The 17,387-nt window shown below is 38.8% G+C and overlaps 1 protein-coding gene across 3 annotated transcripts in view; it reads right to left on the bottom strand.

The window, feature by feature from the left end:
- Positions 1-3,984: 3,984 nt before the first annotated feature.
- The window catches only part of LOC121642400 (lymphocyte-specific protein 1-like), a 37,020-nt gene continuing 23,617 nt past the window's right edge, over positions 3,985-17,387 (bottom strand). For 2 of the 3 annotated variants that reach the window (XM_041989131.1, XM_041989146.1), the window contains exons 11-15: positions 16,507-16,647; positions 16,050-16,148; positions 14,894-14,974; positions 14,170-14,272; positions 3,985-4,261 (exon numbers count right to left, since the gene is read on the bottom strand). In XM_041989131.1, coding sequence (XP_041845065.1) covers positions 4,236-4,261; positions 14,170-14,272; positions 14,894-14,974; positions 16,050-16,148; positions 16,507-16,647 — 450 coding nt within the window. In that variant the 3' untranslated portion in view covers positions 3,985-4,235. The remainder of the gene's footprint in view (positions 4,262-14,169; positions 14,273-14,893; positions 14,975-16,049; positions 16,149-16,506; positions 16,648-17,387) is intronic. The other variant, XM_041989137.1, reaches the window with a different exon arrangement.

Raw genomic sequence — 17,387 nt, 5'->3', positions numbered from 1 at the left:
AACCACATTCCTCAGGTCATCAGGGTCACGTCTACTTTCTGTTCCCAGCGTCAGAACTAAACATGGAGAGGCAGTGTTCAGCTTTAATGCTCCTCACATGTGGAACAAACTCCCAGAAATCTGCAGGTCTGCTGAAACTCTCAGCAGTTTTAAATTAGGATTAAAACCTTTTTTGTTTGGTTCCTTTTATCAGAACAACTGTTAAATTCCACACACTGCAACTTTATTTTGTGCTTTTTATCTATTTTATTTTAGGTTTTTTAATCTATGGTTTTTCCTGTTTTTATTTGATTTCTTTAATTACTTTTGAAGTTTGTTTTTAATGCACTTGCTTCTTGCAGCCCACTGTAATGCTTTTAATGTTTGATGTAAAGCACTTTAATTTGTCTTGTTATCAAAAGATAACCTTTGATAAGTAGCTATCAACGCTGGTTTTCAGACTCTACTACTTAACAATAGACCTAACTTGTTGCTCCGGCTTCCAGGGATTACAGTTGCAAATATACCATTAGATAAAATCCCTTTTATAAGATCAGCAAGGAGCAAACAAGATATGCTCAATATTCTCTTTTGAAATATATCAATCACATAACTAAACATTTTTATATCTTTAAAACACAATGCAATGATGTCACAAACATAAAATACTGCCACATCATAAGTGTCTAAAACATAACTAGCTTAGCTGAAGAAGCTAACCATGGTTAGCTGATTTATCTCCTATATTTTTTTTCTTATACATAGGAAGTTAAAATATAGTAACACAAAAACAAGCCAACTAATGATGACTCATTGTTTCTGCATCTGTAACACAGTGAAAGTAAAACTTTAAACAAGAATTGGTTTTTCACATTGATGCCCTGATTGTAATACACAACTGAGCTAACTTGTTGCTTCTGCCATAAATGGTGCCAGTCAGACTGAGGAGCCAAACACCAACACCCATTTAGACCAATTCAACAAATTAGAGCCCTTCTCACTTGATATCCCACACCATGCTTATTTAATTATTACTGTCTGTACTCACACTATCATATCCATTCGACCAATAAAAGTACTGGTCAGACGGGTCAAGTCAAGTGTCTTTATTGTTATATAAACATAGAATCAAAATGGCTGTTCTCTAAGCCCCACAGTGTGCTCGTGTTAACACGCACACAATAACTAAACAGTAAAACAGTAATTATTGAACCCATAGCAAAAATTATGCTCAGGTGGTAGGCTATACAAAGGTCTTTGGAGGGTGAAAATAAGTTACTCCTCAAGTCCTAGAAACAAATTACTGATCACAGTCTGTGTGTAAAATTTAAACAAACACCCATACCATGCCAAACCATACCATACCATACCATACCATACCATACCATACCATATCATACCATTCCACACCACACCATACCATTCCCTGCCGTGCTGTGTCGTACCGTACCATACCATGCCATACCATACCATACCATACCAACTTTATTTATTATTTACTAAAACAACCACAGCTGAAACAAAGTGCTGTAAACAAATTTCTATTAATGTTCAGCACAAATAGTAAAAAAAGGCCTAAGTCACTTTGGATAAAAGCCTATGCTAAATTGATATAATGTAATAAACATTATCGGGGTTGCATTAATAAACAGCGAATCCCCCCCACAATGAGATGGTACTGTTTGCAATGGAAAATGAATCGGGTATATGTACCAAGTCATGCCGTTTGGTACGGTACCATGTGATGGAAAAGCAAGCAGCAAATTGCAGCAGTAACTGCTTGTGATAGACCTGGTTTAGATATGCTTTGGTGTCATCCAGAGGTCCTCGATTGTGTTTTCACAAATTTAGGAGTCTCTACAGATAAACCTAAGTGGATGTAAGTTGTTTCATGTTAGAGGAAAGAAAACCCGCCTCTTAGTTTTCTAGTAATACATCCATGGGTCCCATTTTTTCAGTTGGGTTTCTTGGTTTGCAAAGTTGTTGCAAATAGAAGTTGCTACCTTCCCTCAGGTGGAGGCGGCTGTTGCTCGCCTGTAGGGGCTGCACCTCAGCCATCTCAGGTAGCCTGGAAACCCCCATCTGCCACTGCAACACACACTGAAAGCAACTGTTTTATTTTTGGAGTGGCTGCAGGCACCGCTGCTCGCTCCCAAAGACTCCTGTTCAGTTCAGGATGAGACGGCCCTGTGGCACCCTGAGCTGGGATTAACAAGCAGAGAGCAGTTTGTCCGGTCAGCCGCTCGCTGAAGGTAAACCAGTCAAACTTGGTGTCTGTTGATTGACGAGCTGGTGGTTTGTGAGGCTGAACGATTGGCCAGATGCTGACTTGCAAACATGCCGTAACATTTGATAGCACGTGCAGGATTTCTAATCATAAATGCATGATGCATATTAGACATTATGGTATATCCTAAGATTAAACAGCTTGCATCGAGGTGTTAAACATATTCAATTTCTGCACGTTTTTATTATTATGACAGTTAAATGCAAACTTGAGCCAACGCCACAGTGATTCCGCTTTTATTATTTTCTGGGTCTTTAAACCCAATTAGATTAGTTTAAATGTCTGCATCTCCTTTCTCACGATAGACCTTTTATTTCCTTTGCAGACCATCCAGCAAAACACAAGCAACATATATTTCCACCTCAAGTAAGTGTTTTAGAGACATAATGTAACAGTCTGGTATTATTGAATATGTCACTTTTGTTTAACTAAGCTCTTAAAAGCTGGAAAAATTGAGGTCATGACCCAGTTTTATCACAAAGCTAAACTTACACTTTCCTCTTTTGAGCTGCTGGAGTGGAAACCTCCCAGATGTCCAACCCTAGAGCCTTAAATGGGGGATGTCTCATGTGTCAGCTTCTCACCATGGTGGCAGGAGTCACTTTGACCACAGGGATTTATGATAAACATTCACTCAAAAGCTGCCATTCATCTCATGCTGTTGGGATTTCAAAGCAGAGAGAACAAATTAGAAGACGTCTTTCTCTGCTGGATCTCCTGCATTTTGAACATTGAGGTCTTTGTTAAACATGCAGAATATTTGCCACAAGGTTAGTTTCTCTGGCTTGTCTTTAATCAAAGTGGTGTCAACATAACATAAATCAATTTTAAGAGATATTGTCAGAGGGAAACACAAGGCTAAGCTCCCAGTTGGAGCAGGATTTGCGCCTGGGATTGATTTCCAGCAAACTGTGGCTGTTTCAGCGAGAGCAGGACAGCAGGCAGCAGGTGCTCGGTGTCAGGATGTTTGCTCTTATTTCCCTCTGTCTAAAATTAGACTGTGGATCTTTCCTAGTGCCAGTCAAAGACACCCTATATTCCATGAGAAAGGGAACAATTTAGCTCATGTTGCTATTTGAGACAGCTAAGTTGTGGTAAAAGTAAAGAACGATTATATTTAAATGACTGTGGGCATTCTCTAACAATACAACCTCTTTTGCAGACTTCTTTTTTCCGATTCTTTTCTAACACAAACTTTAAGAAGGATTACATTTACAAGTGTTTCTGTAAAGTCTGTTAACTTATTTTTTGTGGTAGACATTGGCTAAATACTAGCATCCACCTCCCTGCTTGGACTTGCTCTATCTCCTCTTCCTTTGGGTTTACTTTTATTTCCTGTAGAGGTCACTTTTAATTTTGACAGTCTCCTTGAGAGACTATTTTCATAAGTAGGTTGTCATCATTTGAAAGTAGCTTTGCCAAAAGTGACAGCTTTACATGCCATTCTATTTTAAATAGTTGAGGCTTCTTGTAACCATGCAGCGTCTTCTGGATTCAATTAAGAGTCTTAGAACCTGCTAATGAGCCTGTTGTCATAAGAGCTCATCGTTTCCTAAAGCCAAGTGAAGACTTGTCCCAGAGTCATTGGCATTAGTTATATCAGTACAGGTGGCAGGAAGTTAAATACACTGTACAGACAACACTGCAGAAAAAGATGAAAATACCAATAAATAAAACAGAAATTTTCTCAGTTAAATCACTACCGAATCAAACATCAATCAACATCAAGTTTTATTGAATTCATTTCATTCAAAGATACATTAAGTATCTTGTGATATCAGTCACAGGATAAAAATGAATATTTATCAAGATTAAAAACACACAAAATCCCCTTTTGCTTCTCTATTTGCAGAAATACAGTCTCAGAAAGAGGAAAGTAATAGACTGAAGTTTGTCTTCAGCCTAAAGATTGAAATACAGAGAATGGTGAAGTGATAGTGGCTTCTTCTCAGAAATCCAAACATGTGTTTCACAAGTCTTCATAAAATTCTCCATCTGTAAAGAGAGAAAGAAGTTAAATTAACATTTTTACTTGTCAGATTAATGACTGTAATTATACTGAATAAAAGCAGAGAATATTTCAATAACTCTTTAGACTATGACTCATTTTTGTCTAACTTTGTTATGGGAAAAGATTCACAATATTTCCGACCACTCGGAGTCAGAATATTCCACATTTCAAGTGAAATCTCATCGATCATTATCTGACCCCCTAACAATCTAATTCTTAAGCTTTCAGTCAATGTCATTTTTTTTTTATCTCTGTCTTTTTTACAGTGACATGTAATTTCTTCTTCTGATATTGTCTTAGACTAAAATAACTTTTTTCTATTCATCATTTATTAAACTTTTTCTAACATGACAAGGCTTGTGAATAATAGATGAATTAATCAGTTTTCTTGTGTCATTTATATTTTTAGTTATCGATGAATGAGCTGATGTCTGTCATCCATCTTTCAGGAGTGTGAAATGCTGATGGACGTCTGCTACAGTAATGGGTTGGATCCTGACTTTTCTCAACAGTATCCACCCCCCCTACTGCCAAAGCCAGGGAAAGACAACGCAAGGCTTCAGAAACTCAAGAAGAAAAGAGCCAAGAAAAAAGGCAGCCTTTCTCAGACGCCCATCCCCTTCCGATCCTGTTTGTCGCCTGTCAATGAAGCAAGCACAGACCTCGAGCACAGTGACCAGTCCAGCCCACCCAGGACACCAGATTCAGCATTCATTGCAGACTCTTCAGTATCCAGTTTCCCTTTTGGATCCTTCTACAATCCCTCTGCATCTGCATTCCCTCAGCCTCAGAGCGGCCTCCATGGACAAATTGGCAGCTTCCAACCTCAGTCCCCCACAGCCCAGATCAGAACCTCTGAAGACCAGGTGGCCCCGCTGTATGAGTGCTCCTCTTTCTTATTTGATGATGCGACTCCTTTTATGATGCCACCTTCAACACCAGCCAAACAGGTTCCAGCACAATGCCTTCCCACTTTCTTCATGTCAAACATGACTTCAAATTCCCATGGGTCAGTCAAAACAGTGTCTCCAGTTGCGTTGTCAGAGTCTAGTCCTAAAATATCAACGCACAGCCTGACACTATCCTCTGTCATCCCCAACTCTGGCCCAGACCTGACGCCGTCTCAAGTTGCAGAGCTCCTTTCTGTTCCAGTGCTTTCAGTTTCAAGCACACAACCTTTTATTCCCAGCCAGAGGGAGACAAACACTGATTTAAAGGATGACCTTCAGAGCCAGACATCATCTTGGACCAGCACCAGACCCAGCAGCAATGGCAACTGTAGTCTTCGTCAGATGCCCTCTGAAATAACTGCCTCAAAAATATCACTAGTGGAAGCAGGGAGAGAGACAAGGCCTGAAGCCACAAAAGCTAAGATTTATACATCAAAAGCAACATTTTATGAAATCTCTAAACCTTTTTCTGTCCAGGACCTCACAGCAATAGACCCAGCCTACCAGGGAGCTTCATTATCAGCTGCATACAGGGAGAAAACAGCTGTGACAGGGATTAACACTGATCAGAAACAGTCTTCGACAAGGATCTTTGGTGGGAGACCACAGACTCCTTACATAACAACTCAAATAGACACACCTAATTTCGAAGTAAAACCCAACCCATTTTTATTTACTTCAAATCCTGTTTTCAACTCCCAAGATATACAAGAATCTGTTGTTGTAAAAGAGGAGCTGAAACACAAATCAGCAAGTCAAACTAACTTTGTAAGCAATCCTCCAACTAGATCAGAGGAATGGAAACAATCCGGTAAAGAGATAGAGATTCCAAATACACGAAGAAGTATAATAAATCTAAGCCTGGCCAATACTGAGTTGTACCACAAAGAAAACACGACTACAGCGGATGTTCCTGTGGCCAAACCTTTGCTGATGACATCTGTCAACTCGCAACTAGAGGCAGAAGTACCAGAAGACAGAGCTTCATCGTTGCCAAAAGTTCCATCGTTCCTTTCAGCCCCAAAGAATTTCAACTCTACACCATCAGTTTTAATGCAAACACCAAGTCTAAGCCCAATGGTCTCCGCCCATCGTCCTCCTGTACTCGAGGCACGCAAATCTTTGTCATCACTGTTGGAGACTCAAATGTCATTAGCAACCTCAAAGCCCAAATCACGGTCCACCTATTATGGGCTTACTCCAGCTGAGTATGTTGCCTACGGTGGAATTAGGACAACTCCATCACATCACAGCCCCCCTGAAACCTCCTCAGAAAAATCCTTGTCAGACACATCTACAGATGGATCACCTGTCGCAAAGCATGAAAAACTGCTGAATGGGCACGAGGAGCTGCCATCAACAGACAACAGTATTCAGTCATCTCCAAAGCATCTGGAGCTCCAAGCTGAATGGGCTGTCACAAATAGTGAAGTTGTCAGTGAGGAAAACTGGTCTGGAGCTGAGAGTACTGGAATACAGTCACTTAACACATCCAATGTGGACACAATAAAACCAGAACTTCCCTTTGGCTTGACACAGAAAACAATACAGGAATCCATTGATGCATCAACACCAAAAGCCTCATACTCTGAGGCTCCAATACCAATACCCAAAGCAGGTGAGGGGCAAATACAAAGTCTGGCACAGTTTCCCACAGAGGCAGGTCTAAAAATGGGCCCATCCACATCTGGTAGCTGTGATTTGTCAAGTTTTCCCTCACCCTTCGTGAAAAATGTAAATGCAGATGTACAGAACAAAGCAAAATTAGTAGATGTTGTAAACAAAGTTTCCAATCCTGTTGAAACACCCCAGATTTATAATAAAACCTGCATTGAAGAATCCAGGGTTACATGTACAAAAGAACAAATAAAAATGGCTCCACTTGAAGGGAGTCAGTCAACAGTTCATAGTGTCACTATTCAACACACTACCAAGCCTTTAAAACACATAGCTGAGGGTGAAAGCCTGATCGCTCAATCCATCGTCAGAGATTTGGAGCCCAGATTCTCAGAGATTCCTGCTATGAATGTTGCATTCATTATGGGAATACAACAACCCACCAAAGTGATTTCAGAAACCTCACTGACCAGTAAAATGACCAATGAAGCTGTGTTAGACAAACAAAAGGAAGAGGTTAACCATGAATTTAAATTGAGGAGTGATATTATTCTACCAAATTGGACAAACATGGAAAACGTTTTGCCTTCTTTGGCTAATACAGAACCATTCTCAGAAAAATTCTCCAAAGAACTAAATATCACTGCCACTTCAATGTTTCCTCATAAACCTGTTAAAGCATCTGTATGCTCGCCTGAGAGGAACACCAAATTTATTCATCCACTGAGAGCAGACACACAAGTTTGCAAAATTAACCAGTCAATAGAAAACACAATCCATTTCTCTACACCAAATGTACCTGATGTAAAAACTATTTTACCATCTAAACCTACCACAGAAGCTAAGCTGCCTGCGCTACATGTTACAACCAAACCAGCAAATTTGTCCGATATTAATTTCCTTTTACAGGCAGAAACATCACATAAGCCATCAAAAGAGCCAGAAAAGCTAACCACAATCCCTGCAAATGCACCTGTAAACACCCAAACAAATATAGAATGGAGTAAACATAGTAAAGTTGTTCAAGAAGCAAGTTTTAGTGCAAATTTATACTCAGCTACAGGAGTGACACAATCAATGGAAACCAGTCTTTACAGAGTACAAAACAGTCAAAAACTGACACCTAATCTTTTAAAAGGAAATATGAACATGCCAATCAGTGAAGCCAAACCTTCCAATGAGCCAACTGCAAACCAACTTAGAGCATTCATAGACACAATGCCACCTAATAAGCCTGAAACTGTAGAGTCTATTCAACATGGACCTACACAGTCAAACAAATTTGGATTAGGAGGCCATTTTTACAGTAATCCAACCACTGAAACAAAAGTCTCCAGCACAGTTAACACAGAAACTGCTTTGCCAATAATGGCAGACCCAACAGTGAGTGCTAAAGCACCATTTAATACTATACAAACCATTAAACCAATGGTGTCCTCGAGCCCAATCCTGAGGCACATCCCACCAAAAAGCCCAAAGATAAAATCTGAGAAATCTGAGGAACAATCTGTTGCAAAGCCCCCTATGGATGAAGCATCATGTCCTGGTCCAGTTCATGGCAAAATGACTCCAACTATTTTTGCTGTGAACAGATCTCCAGAGATCCCTAGGCATAAAATCTCTCAGTCTGCTATAAAAGAGAACATCCCTGTCAATCAGTTATTCATAGACAATCAATATTTAGCAAGTCCACCCATAAAAACAAAAGAATCTATAAAATCTACAATGGAAACAACAGCTTCCATCTCTACAGGGCATACCGAAGCTAACAGATCCTATATTAGTGTTGAACAGAAAACAACACAATTAATGAAGCCAAATCAAACCACTTTACCAGGAAATAATGCTCTCAATTGTGTGAATTCTCAGAATTTAATGAAACATTTTAGCTCTACCAATGAAACATCATCTTCTGAAAGTAATGTTCAAACTGTAAATCCACAGTCTGTCCCACGTGTTGACTTAAGCGATCCCACTCTTGAAAATAGTCAGCTTCTTAGTGGAGCCACTACAGATTTTAAAGGCCCATATAGCCCACCAATTGCAGTTAAGCCATGGCCTGCAGTAAGATCTTCCCCTTTACTAGAGCCACGAGTGTTGCACACTTCTAAAAAAAGCTATACTCCTACCTTACCACAGTCTTCTCAAACACCTATTTCTTTCAACTATTTGACAGAAACCAAACCTTCATCAGATATAATGAAAGAAGAGATAAACCCTCCCCTTACACCTTTTCAAACTGATACAACAAGTAGGGCTGCACAGCAGCCAGCTACACCAGTCACAGAGAATAATTTAAATCCAGAATTAAGATTGCCTACGGCTCAGGATACTTACGGACCTGAGATAAAAGTACATTCCCCTAAGAAGCACACAAAGACAAATACGTTACCAAATCCATTTATAGAAGGAATACTCTCTTCCCTGGGTACCAAAGGAAGCATGCCGACCGAACATACCGAACCAGATGTAACTTGTGCAACAACTCTAAAAACGCCTCCCGTTAAGCAGGTGGAAACAAAAGCATCCTCTGCCACTGTAGAGATGAAACCTTCAGATGAAAAAACAGAATCATCAATGTCTCCCACCAATTTAAATCAGGTTAGCTCTCACATGAGTAATGTTCAGCCATCAACAGAGCAGCCACTAGGGAATGATTCCCCTGCAAAACCAGCAACAGATACTGTCATGAAACCAACCGTAGTTAAAGCTGCTGTGATTGACTCTGCCACTCCTGCCTCTCTGCCTCAGGCCTCAGTCTCAGTCAAAGCTCCATCTCCAAACAGAGGAATGTCACCGCCATCTCAGCAAAAAACTGGACTCAAAGGCAAGGATGTTCTGAAGACCAAAACTACAGCTGCACCAACAGAAACGCCAGCAGCCGAACCCTTCATGAAGTCAGCGACATCAACTGCATCTTCAACTACTGACAATAAGCCTGTCGCAGAGGGTGCATCTCCCACATCCGCTGAGCCCAAAGCAACCCAAAAGCTGAAAGGCCTGAAGGGTAAGCTCAGCGGTTGGACACGGCTGAAGAAACACATGGTCGTTGAGCCAGACGAACCAGAGTTTCCACAGCCAGAGGCCAAACCTCAGGTCAGTTCCACTGGCAGCAACGGGAAAACTGATCAAGTTTGCGATACGTTACTCGTAGACCAACCTGCCAACCAGGAAGTGATTCATAACAAAGAATGTCCCAAGGCACTGAAGATGTGGGATGCACTCCTCTTTCAAATGTTCTCTACCAAAGAGAAAATAATGCACCAGATCAATGCCAAGAAGAAAGACCCTGAACAGAAAAAGTCCTCTAAGGACAATCAGGCAGAGGTTCCTTCCTTTGTCAGTCGCCTTCCAGTTTTACTTTACAGCCCGCGATTCGATGCTAGGAAGCTAAAAGAAGCAGCAGAGAAACCGCTCACGAAGATAGCAGCAGCATTTGAAATGGGGCTGATAAAACGCAAATCACAGGAGGATGAACGAAAGGATTTCAACAGAACAGCCAAAGGATTCGGTTCAAAAAAAGCTGCTGATGTACCTGATGGGGCTATTGAATGATTATAATTGATTTATCTGACCTGTGATTTACTATAAAGATGCATGATCTTGGATAAGTTGGAGTTGCAATGAAAATTAAGACGTAACACCAAGAGATTTTTTTTTCTTGTTTTGGAAGGGGGGGGATTTTCTTTTTTATATGTGACAGAACATCGGAAGATAATTGAAACTGCAACTGGGAAGCAGAGAAATTATAAAAAAGTGAAAAATGTTTAATCAAATATTTGACCCAATGCTGGAGCTTTGTCATGGTGTTTAAATTTCATCTAAGGAAGGAAGGAAGGAGAAATTCAGAGAGGATAAATTATTTTCATTTAAATAACTGACAATTAAAAAGAAAGTATTTAAAATTAATATGTAAACTACAAGATATAGCACTTAAATTTACATTAATAACGCAGCTTTAATACAGAAGTGAATTGCACTTTTTAATAATATTCAATAAGAACTTGACAAATAAATAAATAAAAAAAAATCAAAAGAGGGAAGACAATTTATTCTGCATATAAATCTTGGTAGAGTTTTATTTTATTTTATTTGAAAATGAAAGTGTTGTTTTAGACTACATGTCTTTGCCATGCTCTACCCTTTTTTCTATTTTTTTAAACAAAGTAAGGCTTTTAGTGTACACTGCTGGCAGGCAGATTTTATCCTGTGTAATAAATGGGGCTTTTACATTCCTGGAGCAACAGGGCAAATGGATTTTGAAAGAAAGCACAGAAGAATGAAGTGTAGAAGTCTGTCCAGAATAAAACTGAGGTGTTTGAAAGTCAGGTATGCATTTTAAGATGGTGGCGCTTCAATCAGGGCAGAAAACTCAACCACACAGGCTGGACCAAAAGAGAATTGGGTAACACTGAAAAAGATTAGGCCGTCCCATTTCACAAAAGACCCATTGGGACACAGCTTACGTCTTTAATAACTACAGGTGACTGGTTGATGTTTTCAGTCATGCTGGAAACTCCAAAAACCCATGGAAACATTCTATTAAATACATTTTTATTTTTATTTTTTTACTGTGATGGTGCTAAGTTGCTGATGTTTTTGGCTTTTGGGTAAAATATAACTAACATGAATTACTGAGAAGTCGCTATGGTTAAGCTAGGATAAAGTGCTCAATATTTTCAGTATTCCTTGGTTATAGGGCTATAACTTTACTTTTTAATACCTTAAACTATGCTAAAATAATGACAGAAGTATAATTAACTCAGTCTCAGTTGTTTACTGTTAAGTTTAATTACATAATAGCATGCTAACACATTAGCAAGATAAATGTCATAGTTGTTAAACATTAGCATGCTTAGCAGTCATTGGTGCTGTAGATACCCAAAATGTGTTCAGATGTGGAAAATTGTGTTATTATGCTTTTGTATTGTAAAGTTCTGGTTTAATCTTCATCTCAGTGATATTTGTTGACTCCATTACTGCAATCAAAACTAGTTAGCTAGCTAGCAGTTCATTTTTAAAAACTGTCAAAAGCTAAACAAAGCAGCATTAAATCACTGTGGATTTGTGTCAGGTATAACAGTACCTGCAAAATTACATTCTTAATTCAGTACTCAAGCAAAACAAAATTTAAGTATTTGACACCCAGGATGAACGGTAATGCTGTTAATCAATGAGGAAATACGTTTTCTTGTGGACCAGAACCTGTGTGGTTAGATTATTGAGTGCCTTAATAACCCCCTGCATTGTGATGGTTTGCCCACAGCTTTTGAACAGTAGAGCTAAGTTTTGATTGTAACCAGGATGTAAAGGACAGGTGAATACCAGCTGATGAATATTATGATGGTGAAGAAGGAGTCAGAAACTGTACTGAATAAAATGGAATGATAGCTTTGTAATAAAAGGTAGATATGTGGGTTTGATATAGGTTTGGAGAATTCTGCGTTTGCTATAGCAGGTATTAGCAAATGGGTTATTTTTTATTTATGCATATGTCACATGTGCATGCTCATAACTGCTTCTGCTGGTCAGAAAGCTAAGCAGTGAATTGAAATATGCAGTGGGTCCGCCTTTATCAAGACAATTCCAAACAGTTATTGTGTATTTGACTGTTTAAATTGTTAAGGCAAGAAGGCACGCACACAGGGAATGTGTTTTACCGGTTAACCATGATGCAACACAAGCGAACAGCCTGGAATTGTGCGATGGGACAGGCAAAATTGCCCAGGAACCGGTTCTGCAGTGCTGACTTAAGGCCCATTTATGCTTGACACAGAAGACATACGCAGGCGGGCGAACAGTTTCGTCCATATTTTACACTCCTATTAAAGTCTGTTTTCAAGGAGCTTAGTTATCCGTCACATTACACAGAAGATGGAGCAATATCACCGGAAATCGTGAGAGCAATTCTGAGCAGAATAGCTGACATGTGACCAGCGAAAGAAACAAACCAGAGAAGAAGAGGATCAAGAACGGGACAAAAAAAGCAAAAGAAAAATGAAGGCGATGACAACTGTAGAAATTATGCAAGTTTTTGAAGAAAGATTATTATGCAACTGTTTGGGACGTGTTCAGCAGTTGGAAAAAACTGGCAAAGCAAAAGATGCGTGGAACGACGTTTGAAATGGACGTCACTATTTACATATGAAAGGGCCTTTAGTCTGATTAGTATACTTTTTACAGCGATGGACTGCCTTCTATAAACGCTGCTTTCTCTTCTCCTTCCACGTCTTTAGTGCCATTACATCCTCGGTAAAGACGAACCCACTGCATATTTTAATTGACTGCTTAGGTTTCTGACGAGACAGAAGCAGTTACAAGCATGCGCAAATGACGTCTGCATAAATTATGAAAAGGTATTTTGTCTCTGAATTGGATTTTAAAAACTGTTGTTTTCCACTAGAGGAATTTCTTTGGTGAGTGGGACTAAAGTCCCATTAACTGAACACAGCCCTATTCATTACACTGATGCTTCACATGTCTTTGTTCAAAGTGTGATTTTTAAAAATGGATAAAGAGTTGTAAAAATTTTCCATCGTATTTCATCGTAGTTCTTTCTAGTTATAACACATTTCACAGCTTGCAGGTCTTGGCATTTTTAACCCTATATGTCTTTGCAAATTTTCCTTTATCACCAGAAGAAGGCAAACTCATTTGCAGCAAATTTACTTGACCTAATTCAACAGATTAGTTGAATCACTTAAGAAATGTTCCTGTGAAATGGCCAAGTTGAGGGCTGTTTCCCCCAATATATTCGAAAATTTCCAGCATTAACAAAAGCCATAGAGGCTTACTTGAAACACAGTTTACTCTGTGATATAAGTTTTTTTTTTCTATTCAGACAATAATTGAGTTTGCCATCCAATCAGTTTACTCTGGCTCCAGTGACCTGATTTGGCATACAAAGATTCAATATTTAGTAATTTAGTTGGATGCTCATTTAGTATATTCCTGTAGGCTCTAATGGAGGATGAGTCATAATCTTTAAAATATAGTGCAGGTTTTTTTCCTATCATTGGTCCAGATGCTGGTTTTTAGTTGACATATTTAGAGACAGATCCTACTTGAACAGTAAATTTGATTTCATAAGGACTTACTTAATGCTGCTAATTATTTACAAGCTAAAATGGGTGACCCTGTAAAATCTGATTCAGCTTTTCAATTGTGCATTCACATTACACAAATTCTAACTGTGATAATTTTTAATTTATACAACGTTCAGTGCTTTTCTGATGAAATAAAGCATTAAATGTTACAATGAGCAAACAAGCAAACAGTATTTCCCTTTTCCTTCATGATATTGGATGGTTGAGGAGCTTTCTCACCTGCCTGGTAGTTTATGTCTTCGGTGCAGCCGTTGTCAGCGGAAACCTTCTCATACTTGCCGTGACCTGTCACCACATATTTATATGGTTTGGTGGAGCATTCCTGAAAATGAATCATTCATGGATGGATGGATGGATAGATAGATAGATAGATTAGCATGACTTTCTTCATTTCAAGTTAAAAACAAACAAAAAGTAAATACATTAATATCCATAAATAAATGCAAGTGCTATGCTGGTGCACAGTGGAAAATGTAGTGCTGTGATGCATTGCAGAAAACTGTCACCAAATCCACGTGTGCCACATTTAACATCTGCAAAAACACTTGTCAGGACGTAGAAGGAGATGATGGATGGCATTAATCAGGCAGCCTGTAATGAACTCTCCTGTAATAGACCCAGGTTTCAGCGCCATCTGATATGACATTCTGTAAACTTTCCATTTTCTACTTTACTCACGCCTGACTGATTAGGTTTAGGTATTAAATATACACTGTGAAAAGTTTAAAAATACATGGTTGTGATTTTCCCATCACATCACATGGATGCTACTCCCTACAAAACTGTAGGTCAATCAGAAAATGTTGCCATCAGCAGACAAACTCGTCTTTTACAGGTTCAGGAATGAGACTATTTTGAGCTCAGACCTGATCCCTACAGGCTCCGTTTTTGTAGACCATTCTGGAGATAACAGTGTATGAAAGCAAATCATCAGCAGGATTACCTTTCCATCTCTTGCAGATAGTGTGTCACCCAGGCTCTCCCATAAATTTTTCTTGTTTAAAACACCACCAGGTTTTATATCCTGGAAAGAAGAACATTAAAAAAACATTAGTAACGTCTTTCATGAATGACCTGAACTTTGCTGCTGAGGCTGCCAAGAAGACTGAGACTGAGCTGTGAATGATTTACACCAGATGGAGGATGAAGACAAAAAAGAAGTCATGAGATAAATCAAAATGATCAGAGAAAATTTACAAGTGTGGGATCAGACAGATGAACAGTTTGGTATATTTTAGGTTTTTGTGTGTTTATGCGTGTGCAGTCCAGTTTTTTAATCTTTTTTTTTTTTTTTTTTTTTTATTAAGTGAACAACTGGTCAAATTAACCTTTTAAAACCTGAGATCCCCCAGTTGGGGGACTCTGAGAAAAGATGGTGCCTAACTCTGTGAAAAATAGCAATTTTGGAGACCTCTCTAATTTTGTTCTGCTCCACTTTATCAGAGTTGGCCTTTACAGAGATAATAAACACATATTGTTCTATGAAATGATAGAGAAGTAGAGCTACAGCTGCATCATTCTAGAGAGATATTCATTATCATCCTGAAAGTGTTTCATGCCTGAAACTTCATTTGTTTTATGTGCCATCTTCACACATATACTCATATTTACACATCGTGACACATCTCCCAGGTGTTCCCTTTAGCATGACTAAAAGTATTCAAACACACCTTGTGGTTGCAGAGATATACTCATTTATTTTTTATTACGGAATCTTCAAACAGAGACCAAAAAATAGGCACAAGGCTCAAATAGTTAAACAAGGTATATGTGAGATCGTTAACTGCAGGACTATTTTTTATTTTTATTTTTTGTTTCCTGCTTGAGTTAACTAAAGATGATCATAGCTGGTCTAAAATAGGCTTTCAGGATCCTAATGAGGACGTTGAAGTTCTAAGGATGGTTCATACTAATGAGATTATTAAGCATAAAATTAACTGAAGATTTTGGTAAATTTAGGCTCAATTGCAACCCAAACTGGCAGTGTAACTGTGGAGCCGAGCAGCAGTGACTGGATGATTTAGAAGCATAAATTAAAGTGCAGAAAATTGGCTTTGTTTTCATTCATTTCATACATTCCAGAAGAAATGTCAACATACTGCTGGTTTGGAAGGTGAGCTGCACCTGCTTCCATCTTCACTTCCTTTCACCCACTGGTGGATGAGATCAGCCACACCAACCTTTAAACCATCCGCATCCTGAGACGACAGTTAAAAATAAAGTAAATAAATACAATAAAATGAATTTCTGTCCTCAGTTAACTTTGATCATTATCGGCTCCACGGAGCTCAAAGATAAACTGAAGCTAAACGTGAAACCTCAGCAGGTAACTTCTTCCTTCTGTTAAGAACTTACGCAAGACTTGACAAACAAGGTTTTTCTACATGCTTCATGAATTATTTGGAAATTCATTTAAACATGCACTAGTAAGACTCGCTGGATTAATGAATAATGGCCCAAAAAACATTTTTAACTATTTAAGCTGTTCTACAGCCCATCATCCACCTTCTAACTAACGCATGTTTAGACAAGGCAAAGAGCAGTTGTGGTACTTACTTTAGATGGTGTAACAGAGATGACATTTTGGTTCCAGGCTTCTCCAGCTTCAAACAGGTTCTTTTTGGATGCAACTGGTTCGGAGAAAGTTGTGAGGTCTGTCAGCACCGGACAGCTTGACCTGCATTCCTTTGAGGACACCTCAGAGAAATAGGATGAGTTTCATACAGTTTGGATAATACAACCATTAGGCATTTACATGTTTTTAAGCCTTAATAACAGACCTTTTTTGTTAAATTAATATTTTCTTCACTCTGGTCTGGAAATAGTTTAAGAATCCTGTTGCTGTTGCAAGACCACAAATAACTGTGTCCTGCAGCATAATTTGACATGTCAAAAAAGAGAATTTTAGAATATTTTGAAAAAAATGTTGACATTGTGCTCTTTATTATTTCAAATACTTTATAACTCAAATATATTGGTACAAATGAAAAATGTTCTGATAATACTGTCAGTTTATTGGCAGGAATAAGACATAATTTTCTACTGTTTTTATAACTTCCAGGAATGTTATGGATCACTCTGCATGTTGCTGCAGCAGCCCAGAAAGTGGATCAGTGTCTTTCACATTGTTTTCATTAAACACAGTAGTTTTGAGGGGGTAAGGTGGAGTGTGGTGCTGTTTTTTGGTCAGTCTTAACAGGACCTACCGGCTGATCTGTGAAACTCTTCAGATGTGCAGGTTCGTACCAACTTAATGAAAAAAGTCAAATGTAATGAAAGTTGCGGGTTTGATGCATGTTGGGCAAAAAGTGGGCAAATATGTGTTTGCATGGTGATGGAAAACTGTACCGATTATGTCAAATGAGGCACATGGAAGTCCTACAAAAAGACTGCCATGAACAGAACTGAAAAAACATGGTTTTAAACAGAGCTGTTGT

The sequence above is a fragment of the Melanotaenia boesemani genome, chromosome 1, assembly GCF_017639745.1.
Source record: "Melanotaenia boesemani isolate fMelBoe1 chromosome 1, fMelBoe1.pri, whole genome shotgun sequence".
NCBI classification, from domain to species: domain Eukaryota; kingdom Metazoa; phylum Chordata; class Actinopteri; order Atheriniformes; family Melanotaeniidae; genus Melanotaenia; species Melanotaenia boesemani.
The sequence above is the reverse complement of the archived record's forward strand: the minus strand, read 5'-3'. Positions and strand labels throughout refer to the sequence as shown.